The sequence below is a fragment of the Carassius gibelio genome, chromosome B20, assembly GCF_023724105.1.
Source record: "Carassius gibelio isolate Cgi1373 ecotype wild population from Czech Republic chromosome B20, carGib1.2-hapl.c, whole genome shotgun sequence".
In the NCBI taxonomy this organism is placed as follows: domain Eukaryota; kingdom Metazoa; phylum Chordata; class Actinopteri; order Cypriniformes; family Cyprinidae; genus Carassius; species Carassius gibelio.
This window is the reverse complement of record NC_068415.1, coordinates 26,749,760-26,775,391: the sequence shown is the minus strand read 5'-3', so window position 1 is coordinate 26,775,391 and position 25,632 is coordinate 26,749,760. Positions and strand designations below refer to the sequence as shown.

Genomic DNA, 25,632 nt, shown 5'->3' with positions numbered 1-25,632 from the left:
TTTATTAAGCTGGGCATCCACATTATTGAAAATAATTACCATATTTATAGTGAAATATGTTTAATATCATACAATAAATGGAAAGTAGTTCAAACTTTTGCTTCTGTAAAGTGATTGTTTTTAGAGTACTAAACTGTTAAAGTGTTTGTATAACTAATTATAATACTAAGACAAAGCCTATACTGTACAAAGCCCCATGCCTGTGAGCTGGGTGGTAAAGTGCCACCTCATACAGTTAGGAGATTTTTTAAACAATGCAAACAAACCACTTTTATGATTTGCTTACACACAAAATGTGTTGCTCAATCAATGGGCAATAGAAACACACATAGACATACATATTTTTCTGCAGTTGTGCTTGTAGCCTGTGGTTCCCTGCATAGCCTATACTGTTGTATAAGATATAAAAACACATTTTTTGGTGCTGCCCACTAACCCCGCCTCCAGACTGAAGCCTCTGAACTCCTCTGAATGGACTGTCAGTTCAGAGAGTGCTGAGGAGATGAGGATGCAGTGGCTCAATGCATTATTCTTCATCTGGATCCACTGTCATATGTGCAGGACAGAGTTTGAGCTGACTTTACTCCACACTAATGATGTTCACGCACGAGTGGAGGAGACCAACAAGGACTCGGGGAAATGCACCAAACCGCCTTGTTTCGCTGGAGTCGCGCGGAGGTTTACGAAAATCAAAGAAGTTCGCAGCTCGGAGAAGAATGTGCTGCTGCTGGACGCGGGAGATCAGTTTCAGGGGACCGTCTGGTTTAACTTCTACAAAGGCGCAGAAGCGGCACATTTCATGAATAGACTCGGATATGATGCGATGGTAAGAATTATGTCCATTAATCATCGGGTTCACGGTAGACTGAGATAAATGTGAGCTATTCAAAGAACTGATTTGCATCGAACAGCTTGGATTTATTATAGGGGCCGATCAAAAGTTTGGGAATGGAACAGAACGCTTGAAGCTTTTTAAAAAAAGCTGAAATATTTATAACGTAATTTTTATTTTATTTATTTATTTATTTTATTTTTTTAATCTTGCACAATGCTGGACTTGGAGGAAAAAATGGCCCTGGCATTTTTTGGTCCAGGCGGCCCACCAACACTTCGATACCCTATTGCCACCAATCAAAAGTTTTTGAACAGTACGGGTTTTTTATGTTTTTAAAATAATTATTTTCTGCTCATCAAGCCTGTATTAATTTGATCCAAATTGAAAATACTTTTTTTCTGATTTTTTTTCTTCAGGTTTCTGTGATTAATAGAAAGTTCAAAAGGACAGCATTTATCTGAAATTTGTTTATTTATTTATTTTTATTTATTTATTTATTTATTTATTTATTTATTTATTTATTTATTTATAGTACCGACTCCAAGCTTTTGAAGGTACATGTATAATTTTATAAAAGCTTTTTTTATTTCAGAAAAATGCTGATCTTTGGATCTTTCCATTGGATCTGTTCAAAAACTGTTTGTATCACACTCATCACGTCTAGTTTTGAATAAGAATAAAACGTCAGGTCCGACATTATCGTGTTTTGAATTGAAATCTAGATTTATTCACATTGGCCCATGGAAATGAACGCACTTGACTTGACCTGGCCAAAAAAAAAAAAAAAAAAAAAAAAAAGCGGGTGACGAATTTATGTTTTATTAGAAAGTGTTTTAAGTATTCCTACACATACACGTTTACAGACTCATCACTCTCTTCTCTTTGGCTGCATCACTCATCGCAGAGCAAGTCTGTTCTTGATAAAGCTGCTGTGGAGACCTGGGATCTTACGGATCTTAATGCTAATGAGCCGCCAATGTAGCTACTTCTCAGAAGTGGGGAAGAAAATATTTCTCTTATTTCTATTCTTTTCTTTTTTTTTTTTATTTGGTGTGTTTAAGTGTTATTTTGGAAAAGTCACTGAGAGCTGCAGGTCCAGAAGCCAAAAACAGCATCTGCGTTTAATTAGTGTTTTGCACACAGTGAACAGATCCGTTTAGGTTTACAGACCTAAAATTAAACTCTTTACAACATCTAGCTATTTTAGTTGCTAGAAAGAGTGTGCAAAAAGCAAAAGCTTGTGACAAATCCTTCCTGAAAGTTGCTCATCATCACAGTGACTCATGGGATGTCTTTGATCTAACCAGGTTTCAAGAGTGTTGACAGGTTTTCCATCATTATAGATGCCAAAGGGATGTATTCCTCACTTTATCATGTACGTAATGTAGAGCAGAAGTGGACAGAGTGTACTGGACAGGGCTCTATGAGCCACTGGAGTCTTCATTAGACTGGACAGAGCACCTGATCAGGGGTGCTGGGACTCAAACCTGTGGAACATAAACACAAGAAGTGGTTCCCAAATCAGCCACTGTCAAAGAAAATTAGACATGGTTGGGTGAATTCTTCTATTCTCCATTTAAAGTGCTACAAAAGATTTACATTTGGATTTAAATTGTTGATTGAATATAATTATTAAACTATATATGTTATGTTGTTTATATTTAAATACATGTATTTTCCTATTTAATTGTCACACTAGAAATAATTTACCGTAAAATGTATACATTTAAAATAGTTCTGTAAGCATTATTTGACTAATTTTACAGAATTAAAATAATACAGAATTCACAGTGAAACTGATAAAAGCAGTATATTACAGTCTTTAAAGAATACATTCTGAATTCATCAAATTGAATTTTACATTTCAGGAATTCATATTATTTCTGAGCTCTTTTGTAAAACATAGTTATTTTATTTGTTTACCAGTTGTTCTACAGTAGATATGAGTAGTAGGGGATCAGCATAGGGCTTACTTTATGCTCCACACAGTCATTTATTAATAATCATGAAGGCTAATGCTTAAAGCTTCTGACCACATTAGTCTTCATGCTTGTTTAATAAATTCTGTGCTTGAAGCATAAATTGTGCAATTAATTTTGTTCTTATGGTTGGTGACATTGGACTCAGCACCTTACGGAAAACTATTTAATGTGCATGTGTTTCCCTTCAGAACATATTCAGCACTGCTCTAACATGCCTTTATCAAAACGCCTTAACGCCTCAAATGTAATTATAACCAATTACTGGTGCATGCATGCAAATTGTACAAAAATGCTAATACAAACCTATGCCTTGAAACTGATTTTGTATTCATGACATAATATTTGTAATTTCTTACTGTATAAAACATTGTTTGTGTGTTTCTTTAGGCTTTAGGAAATCATGAGTTTGACAATGGAGTGGATGGCCTCCTAGCCCCTTTCCTTCAAAAAGTGAACTGCACTGTTCTTAGTGCAAACATTAAAGCCGATCAAACGATTGCTTCTCGGATCAGCGGATTCTATTTTCCATATAAGATCTTCACTGTTAACTCAGAGAAAGTGGGTGTTGTTGGTTACACATCAGTTGAGACCCCTGCTTTGTCTCTACCAGGTAAGATACTTTTAGTTTATTAATAGCCAGGCAGGTTTACACATAATGTTGCAAATCACACTCTTAAGAACTTTTTATATTATCATGCTTTAAAAAGGAAAAATGCATGTTTAAAAAAAAGCATGTAGACTGTTTGCTATTAGATGAAATGTGTAATTTTAAATGGCTTACTAATAGTTCTCTCTTTGTGTTAAACTGGAGTCATGGCCAAAAATGTTGGCAGTGACACATTTTGTGTTTTGCAATGTTTGCTGCCTAAGATGTGGTGTTCATTCAGATTGTTTCTAGATTATTGTTTAGAGTGATCAGATGCATTTCAAATCATTCCAAAAAGCTTCATTGGCCAAAAAATGAACTTTCCACAAACAAAAAAAAAAACTAATTTCAGTGTTTTTCTTTTTATTCTTTTTTTTTTATCCTGACACAAACTGACCAGCGAACATTAATTGACTAATCATATCTGCAGCACATGTTGAAGTGTGAATGAGTTCTAGTCAGGTGATCATACTAAAAGAGCAGACTGATTGTTATAAAAGGGGGCAAGAAGTGCCAATGTGTTCATGTTAGCAACGGTTACCTCCAAAGAAACACATGCAGCCATCATTGCTTTGGATCAAAATGGCCTCATAGCAAGGAAATTGCTATGAACAATATTGCACCTTTACCGTATCATCAAGAACTTCAAGAAGAGAGGTTTGACTGCAGTGAAGAAGTCTTCGGGACGTCCCAGAGTGTCCAGCAAGTGCCAGGACCGTCTCCTCCTGAGGAGACATCTACAGAATCGTGTCTCCAGCAACGGAAAACTTTCTCAGGAATGAAATCAGGTGGGTGTGAAAACATCTGCACGCACAGTGAAGCCAAGACTATGAACGGCAGCAAAGAACCCACTTCTCTCCAAGAAAAACATCAAGGACGGACATAAATTCTGCAGGAAGTACAAGGAAAACAAGGAAAGTTGAACTCTACCATGAGCCCCGTGTTGTGCCCTGGGCCGGATTTACCTTTTATCGTGACATAGGCAAAACTATTTTTGAGCCCCCTTGCTTATTAATAGGCCTATATAATCTTACCACTTCAGCAAACAAAAATATTTCACAATCAGTGGAAACTGTTACAGTGTTTTCTATCACCATAAGCGCTTGCATTCAGTCAGTAAAAATAAAAGTGTCTTAATTTGTTTGATAATGGAGAAGGATCATTCCATTAATAGGCTCCAGCGTCGTGGCCACATTACCACTTCGGGAATGCTTTATTTCTCAAATAATTTTAACAACCAGGTGACACAACCACACAAGATATTGTTCAGATTGTTTATTTCAAGATAAACCTTCCATTGACAATTCCAAAACTTTATTTTAGAGCTAATAACAGAGGCTTGGACCATTGATATGCAGACTAATGCAGTTATTAGAAAGAGAGAAAGATTAAGCGATGGTGAATACATACGTCTGTGCGTCTCCCAGAAGTGTTCAGCATCACTACTAATAGCAAATCTTTAAGTTGAACTGCTTCAAGAGCCTCGCTACTGAGAAATGTCATGTTGCTTTTCAGCTGCGAATCTATTTTACTGTTGTCTGTGATGCAAAGCCAGGGGGTCCGCAAAATAATTTGCTATACCGTATTTTCCGGATTGCAACTTGCATTTTTTATCTTCTGAAACATGGTACGATATATATTTATAAAGTGACTTATATAATGCATTAATGTCAAATAAGCAAAGCATAAACACTTAAAAGCAGGCACCTTGAGGTTTATATAGCTAAATATCTCTCTTACCTGTTTGACAAGTAGACAGTATCGTAGAGTTTTTCTTCATTTTAGGAAGTGGTTCACATAGACGACAAGCGCATTTTTTGTTTTCTTTATTTTACAGAAGCACAACATTTCACTGTCATTTTGAAGGTACACAAATAAAAATAGAAAATAGAAAAATGAATGATGTATTTCTCTTATCTGACGGATATCACATCTTTCCGCTGATATAAGGAATCCTCCCACGCACACACAACATATCACTTCTAGCATTGCAACTTAACATCACAGCCTCATCATCAGCAAACTAAATGTATTTGGTGACTCATTTGAACCTTTCTGTTGTACAATATGTAGGTTTTGCTGGTCAGTGTGAGGCTGCTGTGGTGTTTTTACAAACACTTTTTTGGATATGTGAAGGATGCTGATATTTAGACATGAGAGAAGTACAAAGCATTCTTTACATAATAAGTTCCATAATAGTTAAGCAACCAAATGTTAGACTGCATAACGGTTCACTCATGGAAACGATTCATGCAGAATGAAAGGACTGCGAGTCCAAGTTTCAGTTTTTAGTAAGTAAGTGTAGTTTATGGACATAGGATTTAAGTTTCTGCCAGTGTGTGCAAAAAATTAGCTTTTTTTTTTTTTTTCATTGTTAGTTCCATTCCTCTATTCTGATTGGTCAGCAGCTGTGTTTTATTGACAATACAGCACAGCTAAGACCACTTCACCCAACATTCTGAGTATCACTTAACAACCAACCTTAGCAACATAAACAATCTAGCATTAAAACTGTTCCATGTATTTTGTATTTCTGCAGAATTAACTGTTTTTTTTATTTTTTTATTATTTATTTAATGAAGTATTGCATTTATTAACATCCACACATACCACAACCCTAAACCTACCCTTACAGTAATGCAAATACAGTAATCATGTGATATAGTCACGGTTGTAGGGATACAGCTACAGGAAACCAACAGTAAATCATTTTTTTCTACCTATAAGATTGTGTTTTATTAAAGTCTACATCTACCCCAACCCTAAACCTACCCTTACAGTAATGCAGATACATTAAATGTTGTTCAGCATGAGAAAAATAATGCAATATTGATGTGTGCATGCGCATTAAACCCTGGTGGGAAAATCTGATGGGTAGGATAAAATGTCAGGACACTGGCAATCATCTGTTTTAAAACTAAAAATCTCATGCTGAGAGATGTACGTCCTTTTATAAAAGAAATAAGGGTACTTGAGTTCATGCTGTATCATGACTAAATCATGGCTGCTGGGTGTTATTCTTTTCTACTCTGTTCGGTGGTGCATTTGATGAATTCTCTACACAAAATTCATCTTGCGAAGTGACACATGCAATTACCTACCAAATACTGTAATACACACATTCTTTCTCTGAGGGTTGTGCTTCACTAAATAAAATGATTTAATAAATAGGCCTACCTGTTTACAAAAAGCACTTATCCATGCGTACACAGAACAAAGTTTGAGTCACACGTAATACCTGAGGGAACGCAGAGCCGTGATGGAAAGCAAGCCTGCTACAAGCCAAGAGATTCATGATGGTACCCTCTCGTGTTACAATAATGCACTCTTGACACTTAAATTAAAATAATGCCAAAAACTGCCTCAAATGAATTATAAATACAAGAATAAAGTTGTGTCGTAAAAGCTGCATTCCTTTTCTTGTTGGTTCAAATTGTGTTTTTCACAAGCACCCACAGGATTGGCGCCTGTGGCATTTAATATAAATGTTGTTTTGCAATGATCACTGCTATAATTATTTGTTTTAATATACATATATATTCATTTATTTTTGTTCAGTTATGAATGCCACAAAATGTAAATGATACATATGCATGCTTTATAAACGAGGCCCCACGTTTAGTGCTTTAGTGCAACTAACATTAAACTTCCACTAATCCAGTCCATATCATTTGAGATTAAATAGATCCTAGAACCAGTCTAGATCAGATTCAGATGACATTTAAACAGATCAAGGTCACCAGAATACAGATCAATCAATCAATCACCTTTATTTATATAGTGCTTTAAACAATATACATTGCGTCAAAGCACTGAACAACATTCATTTGGAAAACAGTGTCTCAATAATGCAAAATGATAGTTAAAGGCAGTTCATCATTGAATTCAGTGATGTCATCTCTGTTCAGTTGAAATAGTGTCTGTTTTTATTTGCAATCAAATCAATGATATCGCTGTAGATGAAGTGACCCCAACTAACCAAGCCAGAGGCGACAGCGGCAAGGAACCGAAACTCCATCGGTGACAGAATGGAGAAAACCTTGGGAGAAACCAGGCTCAGTTGGGGGGTCAGTTCTCCTCTGACCAGACGAAAACCAGTAGTTCAATTCCAGGCTGCAGCAAAGTCAGATTGTGCAGAAGAATCATCTGTTTCCTGTTGTCTTGTCCTGGTGGTCCTCTGAGACCAGGTCTTTACAGGGGATCTGTATCTGGGGCTCTAGTTGTCCTGGTCTCCGCTGTCTTTCAGGGCAGTAGAGGTCCTTTCTAGGTGCTGATCCACCATCTGGTCTGGATATGTACTGGATCCGGGTGACTGCAGTGACCCTCTGATCTGGACACAGACTGGATCTCGTGGCCACGGTGACCTCGGAATAAGAGAGAAACAGACAAATATTAGCGTAGATGCCATTCTTCTAATGATGTAGAAAGTACATAGGGTGTTATGTGAAGTGTTTCCGGTTCCGGTTTACCTAATTAATGCAGCCTAAAAATCCTTTAAAGGATTTGGATATTAAAAGCATATTAGTATGTTATGTGTATGCCAGGTTAAAGAGATGGGTCTTTAATCTAGATTTAAACTGCAAGAGTGTGTCTGCCTCCCGAACAATGTTAGGTAGGTTATTCCAGAGTTTAGGCGCCAAATAGGAAAAGGATCTGCCGCCCGCAGTTGATTTTGATATTCTAGGTATTATCAAATTGCCTGAGTTTTGAGAACGTAGCGGACGTAGAGGAGTATAATGTGAAAGGAACTCATTCAAATACAGAGGTGCTAAACCATTCAGGGTTTTATAAGTAATAAGCAATATTTTAAAATCTATACGATGTTTGATAGGGAGCCAGTGCAGTGTGGACAGGACCGGGCTAATATGGTCATACTTCCTGGTTCTAGTAAGAACTCTTGCTGCTGCATTTTGGACTAGCTGTAGTTTGTTTACCAAGCGTGCAGAACAACCACCCAATAAAGCATTACAATAGTCTAACCTTGAAGTCATAAATGCATGGATTAACATTTCTGCATTTGACATTGAGAGCATAGGCCGTAATTTAGATATATTTTTGAGATGGAAAAATGCAGTTTTACAAATGCTAGAAACGTGGCTTTCTGAGGAAAGATTGCGATCAAGTAGCACACCTAGGTTCCTAACTGATGACGAAGAATTGACAGAGCAGCCATCAAGTCTTAGACAGTGTTCTAGTTTATTATAAGCAGAGTTTTTAGGCCCTATGATTAACACCTCTGTTTTTTCAGAATTTAGCAGTAAGAAATTACTCATCATCCAGTTTTTATATCGACTATGCATTCCATTAGTTTTTCAAATTGGTGTGTTTCACCAGGCTGCGAGGAAATATAGAGCTGCGTATCATCAGCATAACAGTGAAAGCTAACACCATGTTTCCTGATGATATCTCCCAAGGCTAACATATAAAGCGTGAAGAGTAGTGGCCCTAGTACTGAGCCTTGAGGTACTCTATACTGCACTTGTGATCGATATGATACATCTTCATTCACTGCTACGAACTGATGGCGGTCATATAAGTACGATTTAATCCATGCTAATGCACTTCCACTGATGCCAACAAAGTGTTCAAGTCTATGCAAAAGAATGTTGTGGTCAATTGTGTCAAACGCAGCACTAAGATCCAATAAAACTAATAGAGAGATACACCCACGATCAGATGATAAGAGCAGATCATTTGTTACTCTAAGGAGAGCAGTCTCAGTACTATGATACGGTCTAAATCCTGATCTGGTTACAGCCATCACTAACATTGTTTTTTTTTCATATTTATGTAATATTACAGGTCCCCATCTCCAGTTCGAGGATGAGGTTACTGCCTTACAGCCTCAAGTGGACAAACTAATTGCTTTGGGTGTAAATAAGATCATCGCCCTTGGACATTCTGGGTTCAAAGTGGACCAATATATAGCAAAGAAAGTTAGAGGAGTGGATGTTGTGATTGGAGGGCACACCAATACATTCCTTTACACAGGTATGTATCATTTAATTGGGTTTATATGTATTATTATTAGTGTCACTTTTTGATTTATTTCAATTTATTAGTTTCTATTCCTAAAAAATGATTTTCCCATCATTTACATGCTTTTGTCTCCCCTTCCGTGTAGCACAGAGGCACCACACGTTCATTTTCAGAACACCTTTAATTAAAGCTGTAATAATAGGATATTGGCGAAACAAATTTAGTAAAGGCTACAGTATGTATTTGTGTTTGTGCTCTGGAAAGCATTCAGACCTTCTATTTACAATGTGTTTTTGTAGCATTGAGCATGCAGTGGCCACAGTCATATCTGTTGATTTCTTACACACCTGTGATTGGCCTGTTACGTTCAAGAGTTCAGTCAGAATTCACTCCCCTCTAAATGCCAGATTTTAGAGTTCAGAATTAATTGATGTGAATTTGCAGCTACACTTTGCTGATACATTGTTGTTGTCCAGTTAACTGTGAAGCTGCATAAAATAAGAAAATACAGGTTAAAAAAGGGGTACACTTCAAAGGGGTTCACTCAATGGAATTTAAAATAAGGTGCAGAATAGAGGTAGACTCTTTCACTAGGACCACAAATAAGAGGTTAATTTGTGAATAATTTTATTTCGTTAAAGATGTGCAATGGACTATCCATTCCCAACACTTTTCAAAACTCTCTTAATGAGGACTGTGGTCTCTTGCATGGAAGAGCTCCACAAAAATACATTAAAGTGCTAAATGGTGTATGCACAGGTGAACTTTCCAAAGAACTGTGCTGATCCCATCACAAAGAAAGTAACGCCCTACACCTCTAATACCACTCTCATTAAATGTGATTAATCTGTGTTTTAATAAAAGACTTGAGTTTTGTTCCATTAAGGGTGTGATGAACTTAAGGTGAAACTGTAGTAAGCTTTATTTTAATCCAAACAGCTAACCAGTACAGCACTGACATGAGAGTTTCTTTTGCTTCAGAAACTCTGGTCAGGCTGCCAAATACTGCTCATTAGCATGTTACTCACCTCTCCTGCAGCCTTTGAGTATTCACACCAAGCCAAGTACTAACCCCAAGAATTACACATGGGTGTTTGCTTCTTATGATGCCATAAGTTATGTGACTTCTTAGGAAGTGGTGTATTCTTATTTTGTGTTATTAAGTGGCCAGATTTACTTGGCTGATAAGATGGGGAAAATGCACTGACTTAAATTAAAGGAAAGACCCAAGCCATATCTACACTTTTGTTGTTATCTTGTAAGAATACTCCTTTTTTATGTGGTCATTGTATGACATTTAACAAATCCACAATTCAATCTTTAAACCATATTCCTTGAAAATATGGTTGCACTTAAAAGTTTTCCCAAAAGTCAGTAACACTTTAATTATTCCCCATTCTTACTATAGTTATAACAGTGAATTATGCATAATTACTGGCAACTATCCCTAAACCAAACCCTAAGCCTTTAGAAGGTACATTGTCGTTTTTAACATTACTCAACACTTAAATGTGTAATTTCACTGTAATATGCAAAAAAATTAAATAAAAATAGATTCCTCGTAATTAATAAAACTACAATAAATGGTTTATATAAATTATCTTTGGTGCACTTTAATCTTTGAAATTATTTTTGAAAACATCCTCACTGTAGTTTGCAGTTTGGTTGTTCCAAGCACCTTGGAGAAGTTGCATCTAGTTTATTTCTGTCACTTGAAGTAACACCAGACAGACTCGATGATGGTGAGCTCTGAACTATGTGTGAGTCTGTAACTATTTGTTGCTGGACTCCTTGTCCACCCAAAAACCTCTCTGGATTATAGCAGTATTCGTAAAAGGAATAAACAAATGACATTAATAACTACAAAAAGACAAATGTTTTGGGGAAGCATTTTATGTGCTTAAGACTTTTATTACTGTACTTAATTTAAGTATTTATTCTCTCCATTTATTTTGTGTGCTCATCTCTGTAGGAACTCCACCATCCACAGAAGTTCCTGCAGGCCCATATCCATTCATGGTCCAATCAGACGATGGGCGCCAGGTTCCTGTGGTCCAGGCCTATGCCTTTGGAAAGTATCTGGGATTCCTAAAAGTGACTTTTGATTCAAGTGGAAATGTGGTGAAGTCTTCAGGCAATCCAATTCTTCTGGATAACTCAACAGCACCAGGTCAGAAAACTGCAGACATGGAAGCAAATTAGAGAATTTAAAACGAGTCAGTAGAGTTTATGTAGAGTTTATTGGACAACAGGCTTCCGGAAGGAAAAATCTCATCTTCACAGTAGGGAAAATGAAATCTTATTGTGAAAACGAAAACTGTAACAATGTAGTTGCCCAAGCAGATAAATCCTTGCCAAGGATGTAACTGAATTGGTTCACAGTAAGAAACAGGAAAATAACAGAATCACTTATGGAAATTCATCTCAGACAATTCAGATTATAAAATACAACAGGGTCACTATTCAGCTCAGTTCAGATATGGCTGCATGATAAATCATATTTTAATTGTGATCATGACTTCTGCTACTCTCTGTTTATTCATCTGCGTGAATTTACGGCTGGTTTATCTATCCTTAAACAAGCTTTTGTCTTGAATTGAAACATTTTCTGCCCAGTGGTTTATTTAATCTTCCAATCTGGCTTCCATTAGCATGTGCTCTCTCTGCCTTACAGAAGCTGAAAACATTGGCAAACATGGAAAGTTGGAGTTTAGTAATCTCTAATGAGGAATTCTGCTTAAATAAAAGTGTAATACAGCCTGGAACTAAATCTGCCAGCAAAGTCTCTTTTGTACTTTTCCAGAATTGCTTCAAGCATGCAATGTTGTGATTCCTGGACTGGTTTAATTCAAGTTTTAGAGTTCAATAAACAGGAAAAATCCTTAATGAAACCAGGACTTCTGAAACCGTGGTCACTCAGTGGAGATTAGTATAACAGTATAGCCTATTAGGATGGTGTGTTGGAGCAGGATTGTACACCCCTGTACTACACTGTATCTATCACATGTGATGCATTTCTATTGTGGATTGCACTATTGATATTCCAGTTTCAACCTGTGATCTGATTTTGTCTAGATCCAGTCATTCAGACTGAAGTGGACTCTTGGAGGAAGAATCTGGCCAATTACTCTGCTCAGTATGTGGGACAGACTCTAGTTTATCTCAATGGAACCTTTGAGGAATGTCGATTTCGTGAATGTAATTTGGGAAATTTGATCTGTGATGCCATGGTGAGTGAATAAGTATGTGATTTTAAAGATAAATTTGCGATTACATTTTTTTTTTTGATAGAATTATTTTGCTTATTGTTTTTCATGGACATGATGACTTCTCTAGATTGAACAAACACCTCACTCTGTAGAGCATGATGTATGAATGTGTACAAAATCGTTCAACTTTAAACCTACAAAATGCATTCAGTGACAATGCAGATGTTAATGTTAGGCCCTGTTTACACCTGGTATTATCATTAGTGTAGTGTGATCCGAGAGAAATCTAGGTGCAATTTGCATCCAGAATGCTTTGCAATTAACACATGTGGAGGAATGTAAATATATCACATTTGTAGGATAATCCAATGATCTCATTAATCAACAAATTGCTGGTTACATGCAGCTTTAAAATAAAATTACATTACCATTACATCATAAATTAATTACGACAAACATGCCAAAACTTCATAATTCCCTTTCAGTTGGTCACGTCTCGTCGACCGACATATTGGGAATCTTGCTAGAGAGACTAATCTACTTTGAGTGTAAACTAAATGAGCCAATTCACATTGGCATGCTATGATTGCATCCAGCTGCCGCTGATCACAGCGCAGGTATAATACACAGTGCACAGAGTACACACTCGCTTGCCTGGTGACGCCGAGGTGGCATTTGTGGATGAGTCATGTTCTCATTGCAGGAAGAAATACCTCAAAAGGGATAGCGTTCCGGTGCCTCTGCTGCAATCCTCTTCCTGGCAGAAGTCAGAGGAGGACTAATTTAGGCAGTAGCTCAGGTGGTTTGAGGATCGAGTGCTCCTAGAACAGGTCTCGAGGCATGCTGTGGTACACAGGGAACTGGCTGGGGTGCCACGCACAATGGGCAAGCAGAAATCTCTCAGTGCCAGCTGTTCTACTTCCTGACTGAGAGAACACTCAGCAAGGATGAACTGGCACACAGCTGGCCTCGGAGCCTTCGCAAATATGCATTTGCCCCAGTGAGCCTTCTCAACCAGACACTGTGCAAAATCAGGAAGGACGAGGAAGAGGTCCTGCTTATGGCATCCTACATGTCCACTTGGACCTGGTTCCCGGAACTGATGCTTCTCATGACAGCCCTTCCCTGCCCTTCAGATTCCTCTAAGGAAGGATCTACTGACTCAGGGATGGGGCACCCTGTGGCACTAAGGGTGTACTCGCACTAGCCAGTTTGAACCGTGCCCGAGTGCGTTTGACCACCAAAGCGCGGTTCGTTTGACTAGTGTGAGTGCTCCGAATCGTGCCCGGGCAAGGCTCGATTAGCCGGCCCTGGCCCGCTTGGAAGAGGTGGGCCAGGGCACGGTTCAGTTGGACTCGGGCGCGGTTCGCATGCAGTGTGAGCGCTAACCATGCTGGAGCACGGAAAAGGACGCGTTGCGTAACGGTTTTGCGACGCTCCAAAACCAACATGGCAGGGAAAGGGTCGCTTTGGTCTACGGCAGAGGTGCAAAACGCATAAAAACTAAAAACTGCAAAGTCCTTGCTGCACTTCAGCTGGTACCTTGCAAACATCCTCATACGAGCAGCACGATTATGTGAAAATTTTCGCGCCACTAAGGCGACACATCTGTTTAACAACAGGCTGTGAGAGGGCTGTGGACCAAACGACACAAAATTATCCACAAAGAAAACAGAGCGATGCACTCCATTGTGTTCAGAGAGCGCCGCTCTTCCTGTTTATCCCGAAACCGTCGCACCATAATGACGTAAGCGTGCTCCGGCACGAATGCTGAAACCCTATATGTGAGTGCAGGCCAGACGGGGAGTGGGGAGTGGGGACAATCGTACTCGGGCCCGGTTCATGGCAACCGTGCCTAGTGTGAGTACACCCTAAGTATACTTGCGCTGCTATCAGCGACAGCTGGATGCAATCATTGCATGCCAATGTGCATTGGTTTGTTTAGTTTACATTGAAGTAGATTGGTCTCTCTAGCGAGATTCCCAATTCGTCGGTCACAAGAAAAGAGATGTTCTTCAGCGTATTCTTCATTGGATCACTGGAGAAAGGTACTGATACCAAGTGCAAACAAACACATTCAGAAACAAACTTTGTACCTGAAAAAGTTCAATTAAGCACTTATCCTAATTAATGTTGTTCAGTTGCTTTGACACAAATCTTTTTTGTTTAAAGCGCTATCTAAATAAAGGTGACTTGATTTATCACTCAGACAAAACCAAAACGCAAAACATCAAACCCAAAATAAACGAATTGCAGTCTCAGAGAGCAATAACATGATCCAAGCAACAAACATTTCAATTTGGTAGATTTGCTCAAAATCGTGCTCATAAGACCCATTTTCATTTCCTTTTCTGCTTGTATTTTAGGTCCATAATAATATTAAATATGCTGATGAAATCCAGTGGAACCATGTCAGCTCTTGTATTCTGAACGGTGGAGCCATTCGATCACCTATTGATGAGCGAAACCGAAATGGTATGAGACACTGATTCACATTCACTTAAGCTTCCTTACTGGACAGATTGATATCCCTTAAGTTTAATGGACTTTAATTGATGATTAAGGATTTCCTGAGCAGTAAATATAACACTGAAACACACCTAATGCATGTTTCGACTGAAGGCTCCATCACAATGGAGGATCTGATCGCCGTGTTGCCATTTGGAGGTACATTTGACCTGGTCCAAATGAATGGATCTACTCTGCGAGAGGTCTTTGAGCACTCCATTCGCAGATACGGTGGAAGCACTGGTGAATTCCTACAAGTGTCAGGTACGTTTACTTTGGGGAATTTCTTGTAAGTGGTTTGTGTAAGTGTACTCCATTATTTGAACTAGAGTTCCCCCTCAATTTGAGTACTGGAATAGCGTGGACAAATGTTGCAAAGTTAAGCATCATAAAATTAGTATGACTTGAGTGTTAATTCAGATGAACTAATATTAATTTGATGCTTATAATTCCTCTGCAGGGTTTCAGGTAGTGTATGATTTATCAAAATCACCTGGAAACCGTGTCAAACGCTTGAATGTGCTCTGCACTGAGTGTCGAGTACCCCGCTATGAACCACTCAACCCAAAGAAGGTGTATAAAGTGGTGCTGCCCTCTTACCTAGTGGACGGAGGAGATGGATACTCTATGATCAAAGAACAGAAACTCAAACATGACAGCGGTAAGTCATTATATATGCACATTTAACTGCACATTTCATCATATACTTAGCATTACAATATACTGTGTACCATATTCCATAGGCGACCTGGATATAGCAGTCGTTGCCAGCTACATCTCGGAGAGAAAGAGAGTTCATCCAGCTGTGGAAGGACGTATTCAGTTTGCAAGCTCTTCTATTGGACATCGAGGATGTATGTCCACTATTCTGCTGGTGTGGGTACTCTGGGTCATGTTTGTTTAGTCATTTATTAAGTATTTGTGAAAAACAAAAAACATGTATCCATTTGTGTGTAACTGTACAGTCAGAGAGAAAAAAACCTTTAATCCAAAGATTAGTTATTGTCATAGAAGCGAACAGATTAACTGGCAAAACTGTGATGTAGAAAGGATCAAAAGAAAGTCAGTCATCTTTTTACACGTTCTTATTCTATAGGGTTCTATAGGGTTACAGGCACTTATTCTATAGGGTTCTATAGGGTTACAGGCACTAGGGTTCTATAGGGTTACAGGCACTTATTCTATAGGGTTCTATAGGGTTACAGGCACTTATTCTATAGGGTTCTATAGGGTTACAGGCACTAGGGTTCTATAGGGTTACAGGCACTTATTCTATAGGGTTCTATAGGGTTACAGGCACTTATTCTATAGGGTTCTATAGGGTTACAGGCACTTATTCTATAGGGTTCTATAGGGTTACAGGCACTATCTAGTACCTCTTTAAAATTCATAGAATTCATAGGGGCTAAACTATGCTGAATCTCACAAAGAGATGTCCAGATCATATTGCACTACAACATTTTTGCTATAAAAGCTTATCTTTTGGCCCATTAAGATATTTTGGTAATATTTCATGATAATTCAGCTAACCCTAAGCTCAAATTCTCATGACTGCAATGTGAAAATAAAAAAGTAGAATTTACATTATGCGTCATTTAGTTAATTTTGAATTTAATTGTTTTATTTTACAGTAATAATTTGGTCCTCAGAGACATTTTCTTTATTCAAAATATATTTTCATATTTTCTTAATTATGAACTGTACATCTTTTCATGAGACTCTTATAAAAAAGGGTAACTTTTTTTATCTGTGATTAGTTTCTTGATGATGATTATCGATAGAGGTTTGTCTGGCAAGAAATCTCCATCCTCTTTTTTTTTCTAAGGTAGTTATTAATATTTTTATAAAGCATTTATTTTAAATATGTTATATATTAAAAAAAGAAGATGTATTGTAAAACACATAACCAGGGACAAAGTTGCTGGATATATTAAGATTTTATTTACCGAGCACAAAGCCAGAACATTTACAAAAAAAAAAAAGAAAAAATAAATTCAGTACTTTTATTTTGCACATTGCTGTGACACTATGTGAAACGTCTCAGTTCTGTCATAGATTTTTTTTTTAATGGTCTGTATCTTGTCTTTTTGAGTATCTTCACAGAGTTTAAAATGGTTTATTTACATCTGATCTGAAGAATGTTTTCATGCTGATAATGACATTATGCATGTTGAATCACATGATCTACTTGATCCAAACCTTTCGTTTTAATGCTGTCACTATTAGACTGTAAAAATAAGGCAGGCTTCCAATGATTCGATGAATAACCATGGCATACAAACCCCATTTAAGTCAATAAATAATTGTATTTCAGTAGTGCAATAAACGCTTTATAATGTTGATGTTAGGTCCGAAAATGTTTTACATCCGTTTACTGGAGACGTAGAGACCTGCCTTCTGATTCTACAAAAGACAAAACAGCAGAAGCTCCATTAATACCACGATGAGCTGCTCGGTGTCACAGTGTGACTATGGTTCAGGAGAGCGTTACCTCACTGAGCTCTGGGAACAGCTCCTGGACAGCGATGTCGAGCAACAAGTACGTCATCTAGGAGCAAATGAGAGATCCGTGGAAGAGATCAATGAAGGAGAAAAGGCGACTTAGCAGACAGTGAGAGCGTTTGAGGACGTTAGATTGAGTGTTTGCACCTGTTTGTTGAGCAGTGGCTGCTGAATAGCGTTGAAAAGCATCTTGACGCCCTCATGCTTTGCTTCCTCACCAACACATTTCCCAACCAGATCTGAGAAACACCACACATCAATTAGGGTTCATCTAAAACTTCGGTCAACATGATAAGACTACATGATATGCTGATTAATCGCCAAACCATATTTGCAAGATAACACTTTAGTAAAGGGACAAGTTCTCACTATTAACTAGCTGCTTATTAGCATGCCTATGATTAACATATACTGGCTGTTTAATAGTACTTATAAAGCACATATTCTACCTTACTAACTATTATTAAGCAGCAAATTAGGAGTCAAAAGTCGTACGTAATGGTTTGATAATAGACAGAATTGGACCTTAAAATAAAGTGTTGGCAAGTGTTTCTCCTTCCTTTAAAATGCTAATTATACTCCATTATAAGGTACCTGGCAGGTAGTTGATCATCTCCTCAAAGGTCTGCTTGGCTCGTCTCTGTTTGTCCTCAGGAGAGCGTTCCTCTGTGCTCTCACAGAAAACAGCATCTGCAGACGTGCAGAATCTGATCAGCTGAACAACACCAATGTACCCATACAATAAACTAAAACACACTGATGTAAAACCTCATCATACACTAGAGCTGTGTGGGTGAAGCACCATCTGCTGTGACTTCACCAATGTTAATGCATTTTGGGATAGACAGCGGTCTGAAACATGCCTTGTATCGGGTTGCAGATCAACCGGATCCATTTGGTGTATTGGAAGCTCTTGAGTTGAGCAGTCAGAGATTGTATGTTTAAGTGAAGTGGAGGGAAGTGCTTGACATAAGTCAGATAAGGTACAGGACTAATGGCATGCATCCAAGAACAAACTACAACCCCAGTTCCAGAAAAGCTGGGACGTTTTACGAAATGACTTAAAAGAAACGATTTCCAATTTGTGTTTCTGATCTGAGATCCAGAGAACCCGGCAGCATCGCTAGAGAAAGCTATACTTACAATTGACCTATAGCTTTCTCAGAGAATAACAGGTATTTTCTTGATGAAGCGGCAGACTGTGTTCAATGACAGTGATTTTCCAAAGTACTCCTGAGCCCATGTGGCTATATTTAACATCACAGCATGACAGTTTCTTGTGCAATGACATCTGAGAGCTCAAAGGTCCTGCACATTCACCTGAGCTTTCCTGCTCTGCCCTACACAGACTGAGATCTCTCTGAAACTTGAGGTAGTTGGTGAAAAACTACAACCTTTTCACTTATTTTGCCTCTGTAGCAACTTTCTTTGGAGTTTGTCGTAGCTGTCAAGAATGGTTAATATTTACAAAATACATTTAAGTAGGTCAGTGAAAACTACAGAAATCTCAATTAAATAAAAGTTAAAGAGAATTTCATTGTATTTTCTGGAATTGGGGTTGAAACTGTTATTCTGTCTAACGGGTATTAGGTATTGAAGAACTTGAAGATATGTGATTTTATAAAGTACGAGCACACAAACCTCGCAGCAGAGTGATGAGAGAGACGAGGCGATGCTCTTGCATGATCTGCTCTAGTTTGAACTGGAAATAATGGCCTACATACGCCTCCAGTGTCCTCTTCAAGAGAATACGAGCCCCGCTCAGGAAGTGATGGAGCCAGTCAGGCATATGAAACACCACCCGACCTGAGTCCAGAAACAAACGAGTCACATGACTTCAGGAGAAACGTGCCAGCGGTGTTCGGACACACTTATTTTCATAATGAACGGTTACTTTTGTGTTCTTCGGAAAAAAAATAACACCAACCAGACGAGTACATTTTCATGTTTTATGAACCTTTCCTTTAATAAAAGTTTTGAAAAGAAACTTTATGTGTTTGCTCTAATTTTAGTAATCATATTTCATATATATATTAAAAACACATTTTTAAAGTGTTACGATGTAGAAAAAATCCCTTGCCTATGTACATCATGTAGTCATATACTCCATCCACCTCCATCAGCTCCATGAAGTAGTTCTGGTTGTGTTTCCTCTCCAGGCCCTCAGGCAGATTGGCATTGTTCTTGTACAGCTCATTGAATAGCTAAAATGGTACGAGTAGAAACATTATTTCCATTATTGAAGATAAGATACACAAACAACATGACAGTCAATTTGATTTCTTTCTTTCTTTCTTTCTTTCTTTTTGAATGATGGGATTTCCCAAACTATTATCTGAGTACTGTTTGTACTGAACATCTTTTAATCACCTGCATTAAACAAGGTTTAGCCCGAAAAATATATTTGAACTACACCTTCCAAGATTTCAAAACAATATTTCACAATAAATTAAATAAAAATCCACAGAAAAATAAAATCTTGTTTCTTTTTCAGTAATAAGGCTAATATAAATATTATCAATGCTGAGAAAATGTAAAGTTATGTAAAGATATAACAGAGTAAAAATTTAAACATTTTTAAGCTTGGGACAAAACTCCTGTGATCTTCAATTGAGAGTGCAGGTAATTATGAAAAATTGTGTTTTGAGCATACATGTTTAGACGTTTTTGTAAAGATATACATGTGCTACAATGGTTTTAAATGTACTTTTCAGAGACTAGCAATCAGAAAATCATTTTTGCCCATATCAAATGATCAAATGTAAAGGATTCCAATACATTACAAGAAAAAAAAAAAAACACGAACTATTCTAAGAGCTGTTTTGAGTAGTGAACACACCTTTTTATTATTTTCTGCAGTGGGGCTGAGGATGGTGAGCTCAGGTCTGCTGGGTTTGGGTTTGGGGGATTCACAGGAACTGAAGAACGACTGGATGAAGGGCTCCAGGTTTTGTCCTTTCTGAAGAAAATCAGAAAGAATAAACATCAAGTCATATTAAAATCATTATATAATAAAAAAAAAAAAAAAAACACACACACACACACACATCAGTCATCACAAATATGAGTTGTTCTTTTATTATATTATTTTTATTTACACCTGATGTTGAACAACTACAGTTATTTCATTCCTTAAGATACATCAAATCTAAAGAAATCAAGAGACAAACTCCACAGTTTTCATTGGCCAAGGCCCACCCATGAGGCTTGACCAACATATTAAACAACCAATCATTCGTTTCATTCAGCGTCATGTTTCGGGCGTGGAAACAGTGTTGCCCGACGTACGATAATTATCGTATTTGTACGATAATTTTTACCTCATCAATAATGAAAAAAATCCTGTAATGTACGATAATTTCAGATTTTTATGAAGATTTAATTGAAGTCATAGGTCTTCTTTACTCATACACGAAATCGGCTCATTACAGACACTTTGCGTTCGTGTGCAACTCAGAGGAAGTTGCCCTGCTTTAAAGCCAACGAGCACTAGCTGCGGTCCATGACAGAAAGAACCCCTTCAACATCTGCCAACACGCAGTCTTCCAATGACAGCGGCTCAGATGTGGAGTTAACTGCACCACGCCCCAACAGCTAAATTCCACCTACACTGGACACAACAGAGCAAGTGTTAAAAATAATTGTAATATGTTTAAATATGCGCCGCGAAGCAGACAGTCACCTTAAAATAATGGGATAGTATTTTGTTGCACTGCTTCCGTCCAACCATGCGCCTAGTTATCTATTGTGGTAATTTGCATGTCGTGTCAAAATGTTGTTGGTTTAGAATAGATAAATAACTCTTTTGACTCATGTACGATAATTTTCTTCCAAATACGATAATTTTGAACTTCTGGTACTATACTTGGACATTTCCAATCTGGCAACACTGCATGGAAATTTCGCCACAACAACAGACCATGTGTAAAACTATCGGACGTATTTTAAAGATTCTATGCCGCGAACTTTAAATATTTCACATACTTTTAAAACTTCAGTTTAGTTGATCCTGATAAGCGCTCGTCGCGTTTCTTCTTTCGTGAGGGGGTTTGGCGGCAACTATCTTCCGCTTCCAGGCAGAACGTTAAAGAACGCGACACACATCTCCCAGAAATCGTGTATAATTCAACCAATCTGATGATGGCTTTTGAAACACCTGAAGTTTTTCTACTTTTGTGTGCCATATGCTTCAGACGTTTATCCAACGGTCCGTGGGCGTGAAGTCTGAGGCTGAGACTAGCCAAACACTCCCCGCATCGATGCTTTGGTTGAACAAACAGACTTGAGCAAAGGGCACAATAATGACGCACTCATCTACATCTGGGAGCTCGCACAGGGCAGACCTCACTGGTACAGCTGCACTGAAAAACTAATATCACTGGTTTGGCAAAAGCAACATAAAAGACGAGCCTGGCAGCATTCCTGAACGGGCTGGGATAACTGTCATTTACTGTCACTGTGAGGCGACTCCTAGGATAATAATTTGTGTCAAATGTTACCTGAATAATCTCTGCTGAACATAAATACTAAATCAGTAAACCGCAGTGGACTGAAACACCGCTGGAACACACTTTTAATAAAGTGAAAAGAGACTGAAGTCCAAGTTGATGATCCAGAACATCGGCATGTGACACAATTGTTATTTATTATTAATGAACTTAACTGGGATTAAATTATTGAGCTAACTATTGGGAAGATTTTAACTATGGGCTGGATTTTGTTAAAAGATTACTTTTTTTCTCATCTTTGTGTTTTAAACCTCTCCATGTTGGGCTTGAACCAGAGACAGCAAGCATGTAACAATTTCATATTAAGAGTATGTTTTGATTTCATTGCGTCTCAAAAGTGAAAATCCAGAAAACAACATCCAAATTCTTACCTCTTTGATCAGTTTTCCTGGCACAGACTTAAATATCTTCCCTGCAGAGACAAACAGAAATTCAATGAAGTAAATTCAGAATACTGAGAGCCTACTTTTCCCATGCTTTAAAGACTTTTATATTTTATAAACATTTCTGAATGAACTAAAGAGGATTTTATGCGTCCTTCTGTTAAATAAACCATAATTTGAAGTATTAAACTGTGGAATATTGCGAACATATGTTCTCAAGATGTGTCGGACTGGATAAGGGATTGTTATTAAGGCTGTTCAGCTGGACACAGCACACCAAGAGCCACTCTGGCAATCAGTTCAAAAACTCAATAATGATATGGGACTTGAAGCACAGCCTAATGAAGCAGAGCAGGAGAGTTGCTCCAAGTTAAACACGCATGCTTCCGCCTTCTGATGCACAGGAAAGGCAAACAAAATAAGCTCTTTCAGACTTCTCCAGGAAGTCAAAGTACTTATTATAACTTTTTAAGTTTGCAATACTTTTTTTCCCTGCAATATTTACTCTACAACTTAATATGTATGACATCATTCAGTATATGCAGTGGCTTATGTTATGGAAATTTTTAGTTTAGTTAATTTGGCATTGATTGCATTAATCTCATTTAAGTATCTTTTTTAACATACAATGAATAAGGTAGTATATATAGTCCATAGGGACACAGTTCGTTGTGTAACCTGTGCACATAACAGCTTTAGGCTGAAAAACACCATGTACCAGGAATAATTAGTTCTGAGACGGTCCGTACCAGGGAGAGGTGCATGAGATGTGCATGAGTTATGAGGTGATGTGCACTGAGCATCACGATTGGCTCAGAGGTCCTAACCTGTCCTGCAATGTATCTTTTACACTCTAAAAGACCTATTATCTTACACAGATTTGTTTGACCGGTTTTATTCTTGTTTCATGCATGAATTATGGAAAACATCTAGATTTTTTATGATTCTCTTTATTACTTTAATATGATGCTAAAACTGAAATCCATTTTCATTTTTACAAAATTCAATTTTATTTAAAAATGATTTAACTGTACACGTATGAATATGGACATCATGCAACAAAGGCCTAAAGTTTCTGAATGGCTTTTTATGCTACAGTATTTATATCAGCTCAGTTATTTAAAACAATAATATTACAATATGATAACAATAAAACACATTGTAGGAACAATAACAGTAGTTACATATATGTGGAAACATATTAGCAAATGATGGAAAACCTTCAGTGCTGACTGTAACAACTAATGCTGTGACTTTCCTCTGGGATGTTCTCTGTTATCCTGTACTGACCCCTTGACCTATGCTGACTCTACTTTCTCATTTGTCTTTACTGTCTTTACTTTACTCTGAGTAAAGTTGCCATTTAATGCACCAATATGTAATTTTAAATGGTTGTTTATTTTGGTATATTTGTTAAATTTCTCTTTAATTACAATTTAAGACAATTTATAACATAAAAAAAAAGATATACTAGTAGGTTACAGAAATCCGACTTTATTGCAATCTGACTCCACTCTACATGGATCATTGGTTTTTGGTGAATAAAAACTACATTTTACTCTTAATTTTAGTTTCTGAAATACTAACAATGTTCATCATATTTTTCTGTACTAATATTTACCTCATTGTATAAAGGTTTTCCACAGTTCTGCCTGGGGCGTTTAGCACATGGCTCTCACTGTCAGCCATCTTGGATTAATGATGTCCTCAAGCAATGAATATTTCGGAATGCATGATGGTAACACTGTTACAATACTGCTGTCAATCTACTGTCACTGCCCTCAAGTGGTTTAGAAAAAATCTCCATCATAAATGAACCCTAAATAGAGTTAAATTAACGGTCCACAAATGTGGACGCCAGGCATGAAAGGGTTAAGTACGTTTCAACACTTCTCTCTGAGAAACATGCCCACAGCCGTGGCCTCCACAGACAGTGTGTAACTCATGTTGTCAGACTGATCTATGGGTTTCTCACCACTGACTATCTAGTGTTTCTAACTTCACCAGCCTGGGCAACTTTCAGTACATATCAGATTTCAGATGTGAACACAGGGGCTAAGTTTAAATAGTTAATATACTCTTGTATGTGACAAATCCCCTGAATTCTATAGTAATGCTTTAGGACACAAATGAAATTAGGTCACGACTTACAGATGACTCAAAAGTACTTGAGTTACACTCAGTACATACTCAGTCTTCAGCATCATAAAAGACCCTGTAACACATCATGATTTTAGATTGACCACAGACAAGCTGCTTAAGTTTCCTACGAAAAGGCACGGTCACAAACTGAACACAGAAGTGTGACTGCATGAGGTGTTTTTAACCCTCTGCATTAACACAGTGTTGCATGCAAGACCTCCAGCACTGTCAGGAAACAACTGCTAAAGTGTACCTTTAGGGGTACAAAACCTATCTTGAAGGGACAACGTGTACTATGTTGTGTCACTGGACACATCTGCATCCTGTCACTAATGGCCAAAGTCACTTGTGTTGCCTAATATTATTTAATAGTTGACTTGATCTGCCTGCAAGTGTAACTGATTGATACATCTGCACAGTGATTCTGATTTAAAAACTGCTGTTTTAATACTGTCAGCTATTTTTTCATTAGCAATGCCAGTCTGATCATAGTCAGAAGTTGAAGGGTTAACTAATAAGTTCACAACAAAAAGGTGCACTTCTGCATTTATCCATGGCCCTTCAGTTTGAGAAGTTACACCAGCCTTCACTTTCTCTACCGGTCAGAACGATTTCTGAAGAACCTAGAATGAATTACATTTTCCAGGGAGAATAAAAGAAGGGTTTATAAAGGAAGAGTAAAAAAAAGGATTAACTGAAATAAAGTTTCTCCAAAAGAAGTCAAAGAGCCAGTAAACCCGAGAGAGAAAGAGAGAAACACAGCAAGCATCGAGAAGATCCGTTTACTGAAGCTTCTTTGTTCTGATTCAGGGATTTAAAGGGAATGTGTAAACTGTGCAAAGAACTATAAATTCAAACTAAACAGCTTAACTTTTGCTGAGCAAACAGTTGTGGGGCAGGAAAACAAAACGTGTGATAGACATTAGCAGGGTAGGACA

At 37.7% G+C, this 25,632-nt stretch overlaps 2 protein-coding genes across 4 annotated transcripts in view; one reads left to right on the top strand and one right to left on the bottom strand.

Annotated features, from left to right (window-relative positions):
* The first annotated feature begins 487 nt into the window (after positions 1–487).
* On the top strand, positions 488–17,499 carry LOC127984102 (snake venom 5'-nucleotidase-like). Its single transcript, XM_052586581.1, has 9 exons — positions 488–826; positions 3,205–3,427; positions 9,266–9,454; positions 11,415–11,612; positions 12,518–12,672; positions 15,018–15,126; positions 15,274–15,423; positions 15,620–15,820; positions 15,903–17,499. The coding sequence occupies exons 1-9, from the start codon at positions 503–505 to the stop codon at positions 16,061–16,063; spliced, it is 1,710 nt and encodes a 569-aa protein (XP_052442541.1). The 5' UTR covers positions 488–502; the 3' UTR covers positions 16,064–17,499.
* Positions 17,078–25,632, bottom strand: part of LOC127984100 (sorting nexin-14) — a 30,960-nt gene continuing 22,405 nt past the window's right edge. For all 3 annotated transcript variants that reach the window (XM_052586580.1, XM_052586578.1, XM_052586579.1), the window contains 8 exons: positions 22,541–22,581; positions 20,501–20,620; positions 19,742–19,865; positions 19,303–19,467; positions 18,256–18,351; positions 17,809–17,900; positions 17,651–17,707; positions 17,078–17,562 (listed from right to left, as the gene is read on the bottom strand). In XM_052586580.1, coding sequence (XP_052442540.1) covers positions 17,521–17,562; positions 17,651–17,707; positions 17,809–17,900; positions 18,256–18,351; positions 19,303–19,467; positions 19,742–19,865; positions 20,501–20,620; positions 22,541–22,581 — 737 coding nt within the window. In that variant the 3' untranslated portion in view covers positions 17,078–17,520. The remainder of the gene's footprint in view (positions 17,563–17,650; positions 17,708–17,808; positions 17,901–18,255; positions 18,352–19,302; positions 19,468–19,741; positions 19,866–20,500; positions 20,621–22,540; positions 22,582–25,632) is intronic.

Bases quoted from the DNA above. Each gene is read 5' to 3' on its own strand.
- LOC127984102 (XM_052586581.1), top strand. From the start codon at position 503: ATGAGGATGCAGTGGCTCAATGCATTATTCTTCATCTGGATCCACTGT. The intron at 9,455-11,414 runs GTATGTATCATT...TCATCTCTGTAG, and splicing joins CAATACATTCCTTTACACAG to GAACTCCACCATCCACAGAA. The intron at 11,613-12,517 runs GTCAGAAAACTG...GATTTTGTCTAG, and splicing joins GGATAACTCAACAGCACCAG to ATCCAGTCATTCAGACTGAA.